General features: G+C 44.6%; 1 protein-coding gene and 1 non-coding gene across 2 annotated transcripts; one reads left to right on the top strand and one right to left on the bottom strand.

Moving 5' to 3' along the window:
• Nucleotides 1-212: 212 nt before the first annotated feature.
• LOC122113034 lies at nt 213-589 on the top strand. Its single transcript, XR_006148358.1, has one exon.
• Nucleotides 590-4,247: 3,658 nt separating this feature from the next.
• CUNH1orf194 (chromosome unknown C1orf194 homolog) lies at nt 4,248-10,179 on the bottom strand. The gene is made up of 5 exons (XM_042683486.1): nt 10,100-10,179; nt 7,147-7,242; nt 5,938-6,053; nt 4,781-4,908; nt 4,248-4,392 (listed from the first exon to the last, which is right to left on the bottom strand). Exons 1-5 carry the CDS (start codon nt 10,133-10,135, stop codon nt 4,322-4,324), a joined length of 447 nt encoding a protein of 148 aa, XP_042539420.1. The 5' UTR covers nt 10,136-10,179; the 3' UTR covers nt 4,248-4,321.

Raw genomic sequence — 10,179 nt, 5'->3', positions numbered from 1 at the left:
AGAACTGCCATTCCGTATGTATGGTGAAAAAAAAAAAATCAATCCTTCTCTAGGTCCTCCCAGCCACGCGAGGGCAGCAACGTGCGGCCGGGAATGATCGGGCCGTGAGGGAGGGGCCTGTCCGTCTGCTGCGGTTCCTCCCAGAATTCCTCGAGGCTGGGACGGAGGCCTTAAAAGCCAGTGCGGACTTCCGCCGCTCCGCGGGAGGGAGCGTGGCTGGGCTGGTGTGCGTGTGTGTATGTGTGTATGTGTGTGTGAGAGTGGTGGTGCGTGGAAGGTGCGTGCGTGCCGAGTGTGAGTGGACGCGTGGGAGCGCGCGTGCGCCCGCCCCTCTCCCCGCGCCTACACCTTGATCTTATTTGATCGGGCCGTGCCCTCCGCCCCGCCGGGCCGCCCCGAGATGAAAAGGCCCCCCTTCCGCGAAGCCCCCTCCGGGCGGGCGCTGTGCGGCTAGGCCTCCGGGGCGGGGCGGCGCCGCGGCTCGGGCCGCCTGGGCCTTCGGGCGCGGCGCTCAGAAGTGATGAATTGATCAGATAGACGAGGCCGGGCCTGGCCCGCGCTGCTGATTACCGATGCGATTCTGATCTGAGCCCGCCCCGGCCACCACCGCACTTGCACTGGCCGCGGGAAGCCCGTTAGCCGTCGGGGGTCGCTTGTTGAGGCCTGGGCAAGCAGATGCCCGGGGCATTGGAGGCCCTTCCACCCCCCTCTCGCTGGGAGGTGCGGAAACCCAGCTCCCGCCGCTGGTTTTTTTTCTTCTGGCTTCCTTCCCCCCCAATCCTCAATCCTCCAGATCTCAGATTTCTGGGTAGCTAGGATTACAAGTGTGAGCCACCTGTGCCAGGATCCTAGTGTTTTTCACATACATTATTGTTGTCTTTAGTCACCCGACTGCAATAAAATGGCACATTTTAATTGCTCCTGACTTGGTAACACAGTTGGAGCAATCTCTCCACAGTCCTCCAAACTCCACTCTTCTCCCCAACCTCTGGTAATAGCTTTTTTTTTTTTTAAATTTGGTGCTGGTTTAACTTGCTCTAGATTTGCTTTTTCGCTCAAGGCTGGTGCTCTACCACTTAAATCACAGCACCACTTCTGGCTTTTTGCTGGTTAGTTGGGAATAACACGAATGGAAGGAGGAAAGGTGGACAAATGCAGTCTTATTCAATGTACATTATGTAAGAAATGAACTTAGGGAGGGTAGAAATGGGAGGGTGGAAATGAGGGAGAACAGTGGAAAGGGTGATCTTGACCAAAATGATTCTCAGATCCTCAGATCTCACCCTTCTGAGTAGCTAGGACTACAGATGTGAGCTACTGTTGTCTGGCTCATGCACAAGCTTTGTAATTTTTAATTTACCTATTTTTGCTTTTGCTTCCTATGTCTGTGTTTAAATTCCTGTCCATTCTAATATCCTGAAGTATGTTCCCATGCTTTCTTCTGGTTTCATAGTTGCAGGTCTTTTAAGCATTTAATCCACATTGAGTTGGTTTTTGTGTGTATCAAAAAATGGAGTCTCATTTCTGTTATACATGTATATATACAGTTTTTCCTATTCCATGTGTTTATGCTGCACTTTCCTTAAGGTGTTTCCTTAACATCTTTATTAAAGGTTGGTTGTAGATGTGTGGGTTTATTTTTAGGCTCTTTATTCCATTAGTTTGTCTCTGATTTTTATGCTAATAAAAATCTGTCTTGATTACTATAATTTTATAGTATATATGTACATGTATATATATATATATATATATATATTTTTTTTTTTTTTTTGTCAGTTGTGGGGCTTGAACTCTGGGCCTGGGCGCTGTACCTCAGCCCTTCAGCTCAAGGCTAGGGCTCTACCACTTGAGCCACAGCAACTCTCCTGGCTTTTTCTGCTTATGTGATGCTGAGGAATTGAACCCAGGGCCTCATGCATACAAGGCAAGCACTCTCCCACTGAGCCACCTTCCAGCCCTATTTTGTTTGTTTTTTTTTGTCAGTCATGGGGTTTGAACTCTGGGCTTGGGCACTATGCCTGTGCTCTTCAGCTCAAGGGGAGCGCTCTACCACTTGAGCCACAGCACTACTTCTGGTTTTCTAGTGGTTAATTGGAGATAAGAGTCTCACGGACTTTTCTGCTTGGGCTGGCTTTGAACTGTGATCCTCAGATCTCAGTCTCCTTTGTAGCTAGGATTATAGGCGTGAGCCACTGGCACCTAGCTTATAGTATATTTTGAAGTCTAGTATATATAATGCCTCCTGGTTTGTTTTGTTTTAACTAAATATTGTGGCTATTGGGGTATGTTGCAATTCCATATGAACCTTAGAGGGTTTTTTTTGTTTGTTTTTGCTCATTGGTGGGGCCTGACCTGAGGCTGGGCGCTGTCGCTTAGCAATTCAGCTCAAGGCAAGCACTCTACCACTGAGCCTCCCTCCCAGCCCTCTTATAGGTTTGTTGTTGTTTGTTTTGTCAAGGTGAATGCTCTACCATTTGGGCCACAGCGCCACTTCTGGTTTTCTGGTGGTAAATTTAAGATGAGTCTCACATACTTTCCCGCCTGGCCTGGCTTTGAACCATGATCCTCAGATCTCAGCCTTCTGAGTAGCTAGGATTACAGGTGTGAGCCACCAGCACCTGGCTGAATCTTAAAAGAGTTTTTTTAGAGTTGTGTGAAGAATGTTACTCATTTTATGAGGAAATGCCATTAAATCTGTAGTTTTACTTTGTGCATTTTGGCAATATCCTTCCAGTTTGTGAACAGAACAGTAAATGATCAAGAAAACTGAGTCAATAAGCAAATAAAAGAATGAAACAATCCCTGGGCAATGTTTGTTTCTGTGTGTGTGTGTGAGAGAGAGAGAGAGAGAGAGAGAATGCTTTTCAATTTCTTTTATCCATGTATATATTCAGTGTAGACCAGTTTCATCTTATGGGTTAAATTTATTTCTACATTTTCTTGTTCTTTTGATTTCTTCCCAGATAGCTCGCTATTGACATAAAAGTAGTCCTTGGGCAGCCGAGCACTGGTGGCTCATGCCTGTAATCCTAGCTACTCAGGAGGCTGAGATCTAAGGATCACAGTTCAAAGCCAGCCTGGGCAGGAAAGTCCGTAAGATTCTTATCTCCAATAAACCACTTGAAAACCAGAAGTGTCGCTGTGGCTCAAGCGGTAGAGCATTCGCTTTGAGCTGAAGAGCTGAGGGACAGCGCCCAGGCCCAGAGTTCAAGCCCCACGACCGACCAAAAAAAAAAAAAAAAAGTAGTCCTTGGGCTTGAACTCAGGGCCTCATTCTATCAGCTTTTTTACTTAAGACTGGCGGTGTACCACTTGAACCACAGCTCCAGCACTACTTCTGGCTTTGTGCTGATTAATTGGAGGTAAGTCTCAGGCTAGCTTGGAACCTTGATCCTCAGATTTCAGCCTCCAGAGTAGCTAGAATTATAAGCAAGACCAATGGTTGCTGGCTTATCCAGTCTTTTATGTCAGCAGGTTCCAGTGAGTGACTTATTTTCTCTTTTTAAAATTTTATTTTTTATTTATTTTTTATGCAGTACTAAGGAATCAAACCCAGGGCTTCATTCATGCTAGACAAGCACTCTACCACTAAGCCATGTTCCTAGCCCAACTTATTTTTATAAATAATGTCAGCTCATGAATTCAAAGTTAGCCAAAAAGACAAGGATTTAAGACAGAAAAGCACTGCTTTTGGCAGGGCACAAGTATTTCCATGTATTCTAATCATACAAAGCCATCCACTCAATATTGTTGCAAACTTTTATGAACCAGGCACTGGAAGCATTGGGCAAGAAATGTCTATGGTCCATTCATTTAGCTTTTTTTTTTGTCGGTCATGGGGCTTGAACTCTGGGCCTGGGTGCTATCCCTCAGCTCTTCAGCTCAAGGCTAGCGTTCTACCACTTGAGCTACAACACCATTTCCAGTTCTCTGGTGGTTATTTTGGAGATAAGAGTTTCACGGACTTTCCTGCCCGGGCTGGCTTTGAACTGCAATCCTCAGATCTCAGCCTCCTGAGCAGTTAGGATTACAGGCGTGAACCACCGGTGCCCAGCTTCATTTAGCTTTTTGACACTGTCACATGCTAAAGACATGATGAATAGATTTCAGACTGGGCTCTACTCTTCTTTGAGGGCTATTTCTCCAGCACTACTTCATTTTGCAAATGTCCCCAATAGGACATGAAGTTGGGAAATCTTCATGCCATATTTTAAGAGCAAACAAGAAAGAACTCAGACTGGTTATGCTGCTTCTTGAACAAACCTATTTAATGGAAGTGTGTGTCTGCATGTTCTGTGATTAGTTCAGGAGCTTGTCACCACTATGTAGAGAAGAAGCCACCATCATTCTTTCGGGAGTAACCTCCATTGGTGGCTGCAGTGTGAGGGGACACTGGAGAGGAGAGAAATGTGGGTGAGCTGGGAATTCCAAATCCTTTTCTCTTCGTGGAATTCTTTAATCACCCATACATTTATGGGTACTGGGAGGATTCTCCTTACCGCTGAGAAAATTTGAAATATGGAGTACTGATGGGAACTTCTAAGCTTCTGCCCTGCCAGAAATGTCATCTAGGGCCCAAGACTCTAAAAATTTGAATTAATTTTCTAGCCCTGTGGTCAACATGTTCCCTGGTATTTGTCAGATAGGTGTCAACTTAATCACTACTTTCCAAGACCTTCAGTAATCCATGCTCTCCCCAACCAGTCAGTGACATTAAATATCTGATTCCTTTCATTCAGAAAGACTCCTGTACTATCCCATCTACCCACTTGAGTCTCACCGATGGCTCCCTGGATGCTATGGATGGACTCCTTCTGAGGGTTGATCCAGTGTCTGATGTTACCTAGGGAAGTGGAGGTGGGTTGAGGAGGAAGAGGTAAACATTCTCCAGGCAACTGGCTCTTGCTTCTAGAAGATGGTGAGGGGAAGAACAGAGAAAAATGTAATCAATTGGAGGAGAAGGATGAAGCAAAGATAAAATTGTATGAGACCTGAAAAGTAAAGCAGCCATTCAGTCTATGTGGTGCATACCTGTAATCCAACCCACAGGAAGTTTAAACGAGGATTGTGAATTTTAGGCTAGTCTGGGCTATATGGTGAGATCCTGTTTCAAAAAATAAAAATAACAAAAAAGTAAAGGAGGCAAAGGTGCCTTTACAAAGGTGCCTAATGCAGATAAGCATAAAATTGGAGATTTTTTTCCATCCATTTTGGATAGTTAAAATAGAGAAATTAGGGCTGAGGATGTAGCTCAGTATTAAAGCACTTGTCCAACTTGCACAAGGCCCAGGATTTGAACCCCACCACCATTTAATTTCAAAAAATTATATTAGAAATATAAACATGAAACTACAGAAACGGGCATATACATTGATACTTATTTTGGTTTTTATTTTGTGTCAGTCTTGGGGCTTGAACTCAGGGCCTGGGTGCTGTCCATGAGCTTTTTTTTTTGGTCTGGTCGTGGGGCCTGAACTCTGGGCCTGGGCGCTGTCTCCCAGCTCTTCAGCTCAAAGCTAGTGCTCTATCACTTGAGCCACAGCACCACTTCCAGCTTTTTTCTTTTTGCTTATGTGGTGCTGAGGAATCGAACCCAGGGCCTCAGGCATGCAAGGCAAGCGCTCTACCACTGAGCCAACTTCCCAGCCCTTTTTTTTCTTTCTCAAAGCTAGTGCTCCACCACTTTCTTGAGCCACAGCTCCACTTCTGAGGTTTCCATGGTAAATTGAAAATAAGAGTCTGACAAACTATGCTGCCCAGGCTGGCTTTGAACCATAATCCCTAGCTCTCAGCCTCTTGAGTATTTAGGATTACAGGCATAAGCCACCAGTGCCTGGCACATTGGTGACTATAGATTGATACTTTCAGGTGTCATTTACCTCCTTTGATTAGATGGCTGAATCTTCAGGGTGGAGAGGCCCTGCCTCTTCCACTTACCCTTTGGGATCCTGGCTGCTTTCCTTGTGGAACAGTATCTCCGTTTTATTCTTGAATAGCCCAGTGTGGTGGTTGTACATGGTTGATAAGCGGAAATCCAGATCATCCTTTGGTATCTACAGTGGAAGTTAGTCCTCTCCTGGGTTAACCTGGCCACCTATCCTTCTACTCAAATCCTATTGGGTTCTACTGTTCCCCAGAAATATAGTCAAATTCACCTGAAATCCACCAATTCCTTAATAAAGTGGACATAATAAAGACTAAAGACTTAATTATTGTCCATGGAATTCTCTCTTCTAGTTTGGTTTAAGGAGTATGAATTCTCACTAGAGGCATGGCAATACTGTCCACTGACCTGGGCTTAAGGAACTTTACCTTGTTCTCAGAAACATTTAGCTTTTGTTTTAGTAAAAAGAATAAGAAAAAAAATTTGAATAAAAAAAGTTTTCTCTAGATTACTTCTTGGAACAAAACCCAAGCCTTGTAACTTGAAAAAGTTGTTTGAGATTTAGTAAGATCTTGGATCTGAGACAGAAAGAAAGATGCTGAAGTGTGGCAGACATCTTTTTTAAAAAGGATATTAGGGCTGGGAAGGTGGCTCAGTGGTAGAGCGCTTGCCTTGCATGCATGAGGCCCTGGGTTCGATTCCTCAGCACCACATAAGCATGGGGGAAAAAACCGGAAGTGGTGCTGTGGCTCAAGTGGTAGAGTACTAGCCTTGAGCTGAAGAGCTGAGGGACAGTGCCCAGGCCCAGAGTTCAGGCCCCACGACCGGACCAAAATAAATAAATAAATAAAAATAAAAAGGATATTAAAGCTTGCCGGGCATTGGTGGCTCACACCTGTAATCCTAACTACTCAGGAGGCTGAGATCTGAGGATCACAGTTCAGAAACCAGTTTAGGCAGAAAAGCCTGTGAGACTCATTTCAAATTAACTACCAAAAAAGCCAGAAGTTGAGTGATGGCTCAAGTGGTAGAGTGTTTGCCTTGGGCACAAAAGCTTAGGGACAGTGCCTAGGCCCTGATTCAAACCCCAGAACTGGCATCAAACAAAACAAGATATTAATGCTGCAGGTAGTGATACGCACTTGTAAACCCAGTACTCTGGAGGAGGAGGCAGAAAGGTCATGAGTTCAAGACTGTGTCCCCAAACAAACCAACCAAAACCATTATTGAGTCCTAAGTAAATGAAAAGGGGCTGCAGGTACCTTGGAATCAAAGGAGGTTAAAGTGGGAGTTACGCTGAGCCGACACCAGGGTTCCTGTTGCTGAGCCATGTGAGTTGGATTTTTGCAGGGGGATTTCTGCAAGGTAGAAACCACGTCAGGACCTGGTTATTAGAGGTGGTAGTATCAGTGACATCCCACCCTATTCCATCTGTTGTTGTTGTTCTGTGTCGGTTCTGAGGCTTGAACTAAGATCCTGGGCACTGTTCCTGAGCTTTTTCTTTTTCTCTCAATAGCACTCAACACAGCTTCACTTCTAGGTTTTGGGGTTAATTGGAGATAAGAGTCCCACTAACTTTACTGCCCAGTCTTGCTTTGAACCAAAGCCTTTCGATTTCAAGCTCCAAGTAGCTAGGATTACAGGTGTGAGCCGTTGGTGCCTGGCTCCATCCTTTTCTATGTGACTCTCAGAAGGACATCTGAAAAAAGAATAATATAGAAGCTTTCTTAGAATTGATAGAAATGAGCCAGAAAACAGGAAGAGGTGGAAGAGGACCGAGGGGTGGAGAGTCGGGTACAATTAGGCAGATGGTAAACTCAGCTTAAAGGTCAGAGTTTGGAGAAAAGATGAAATTTCTAATACTATTAGCAAGAAGCACATTGGAAGTTTGAGGTGTCAGAGGGGAGCTCAAAACAATTTACATATGTCTACATGCAGTCATAGTAGGAATCTGAATGAAAAGAGTCTGTCCAATAGGGAATAGCTGTTGTGAGGGCTGAACAGAATTATATAAGTGAGAGCAAGGAGGGGCCCTTGAGAGGTGACCAGGGACAATGCAAGAGCAGAGTGTCTAGGTAGGTCATTCATTGACTGTAGGAATGTTATGAAAACGTCTATTGGAGCCAGGCACTGATAGCTCATGCATGTAATTCTAGCTACTTAGGAGGCTGAGAGCTAAGGATCACAGTTTAAAGCCAGACTGAGCAGAAAGGTCCGTGAGATTCTTATCTCCAATAAACTACCTCCCCTTCCCCCCAAAAAACTGGAAGTGGATCTTTGGCTCAAGTGGTAGAATGCTAGCCTTGAGAAAAAAAAAATTAGGGACAGAACCCAGATTCTGAGTTCAAGCCCCAGAACCATAACCCAAAAATAAAATAATAATGTGAACATCTTTTTCCCCCAAATCTGCTTCCTTGGGATGCCCATTTCAATGAACAGTATCAATTAAGTCCTCAGAAACCTGAGAGTTGCCTTAGATTTGTCCCATCTCTTGGGTCCATATATATATATGTAATTAGACACCAAGTCCGATCAGTCCTGTCTTTCTATCCTCTTCACATTTGTACCTCATTACCATCCCCTAGCTTCTACTGTACATGTATTCTTCTTCTTCTTCTTCTTCAAGATGGCTGCCCCTACCTCCTAGCTGGTCCATCTGGCCCCATTTCAATCCTGTCCAAATCACTGCCAGTTGTGATTTCTAAAGCACCCATCCAATTGTGCTATGCCAGCATTTAAAATCCCACCAGATCCCCAAATCTCCAGGATTAAGTCCTAGTTTGCCAGCATGGTGTTCAGTGTACAATCAATCAGCCACCAAAGTCTCTTCCCAGTAGCGATCACTCCAGGCCTGCATTTCATACTACACTTAGCTTTCCTGGGCTATGGAATTTCCCAAGCAGGCTCCCATCTCTCTTTTACATGGATGTGCACAAGCCTCATTCCTGTTTCCTTCCTCCTAACATCATTCTACTCTCTCCCTCCCTCACTCAGTTCAGTTTAACTAACGTGTGGAAGTCTAAGCTGTTTTCTAGGATGCTTTCCTTTCCGTTCCTGGTTCTCATGGCACCCTACATAGACTCTGTAGCATGACATCAATGTGCAAACGTTTTTATTGTTGCTGGTCTGGTTTTTCTTTTCTTTTTCTTTTTTCAGATCTGAGACCAGGACTGACACTTTCATTCATTGGCTAGTGGCTCTACCAACTGAGCCACATCTCCAATCCCTGATCTGTTCTTTTTTTTTTTTGTCGGTCGTGGGGCTTGAACTCTGGGCCTGGGCGTTGTCCCTCAGCTCTTCAACTCAAGGCGAGCGCTCTACCACTTGAGCTACAGCGCCACTTCCTGTTTTTTTTTTCTACTACAATTCCTTGAGATCAGAAACTCCATCTAATTTATCTATAATTCCTGCATGTTTAGCAGAGTGCCTGGCCTATGATAAACAACAAAATTGAATAAGAGGAAGCTCCTTGATATTATTAGTACACCCAACTTATCATTTAATTCACTTTACTTTGAACCTTTTCAAGTGGCAGAAACACTTCTACAAAAACAAGAGCCATTTAAATTTCCAGGTCACTGCCAGAAATAACACTAAACACACACACACACACACACACACACACACACACACACATTCTGGTATTAACCATAAGATAGTGACATTGTGAAGACAGATACCACAGCCCTCATTCTTTTCCTATAAGTGCTGCTTTGAGCTGTGGAGCCTCTTTTTCCTCTACTCCCTTCTGCTGTAAAGCTCCTTAGATGGAAAGATGGGGACAGGCAGAAAACACTTCTCTGGTGCTGAATTCAGTGACCACACTAGAGATTGTTTTGTTTTATCATGGTACAGAGGCTTGAACTCAGGATCTTGCACTCTTGCTTGGCTTTTTCCACTCAAAGCTGGCATTCTACCATTAGAACCACAGCGCCATTTCTGGCTTTTTGGTGGTTCATTGGAGATAAGAATCGCACGTTCTTTTCTGCCTGGACTGCCTTCAAACCGCTATCCTCAGCTCTCAGCCTCTTGGGTAGCTTGGATTACAGGTGTTAGCCACCGGGGCCCAACATCACTAGAGTTTTTAATGTTACTGTCTCTGCAGGTTACACCAACAGAAAGGAGATTTCTAGTGAGCCTTTCGGAAATTATTGCGAGAACCCTCAGTAAATCCATGGCTGTAAATCCCTTGGTTCCCAAGTAGGAATTACCTACCGTAGAGGGTTGGAAAGGCTTCTGGGCTAGAGACATGGTTTAAAGGCAAGGCAGCCGCTCCTCGGAGCAGAGAGATCAAC

This window comes from Dipodomys spectabilis, unplaced genomic scaffold, assembly GCF_019054845.1.
Source record: "Dipodomys spectabilis isolate Male_0828 unplaced genomic scaffold, ASM1905484v1 ptg000002l, whole genome shotgun sequence".
Lineage (NCBI taxonomy): Eukaryota > Metazoa > Chordata > Mammalia > Rodentia > Heteromyidae > Dipodomys > Dipodomys spectabilis.
The sequence above is the reverse complement of the archived record's forward strand: the minus strand, read 5'-3'. Positions and strand labels throughout refer to the sequence as shown.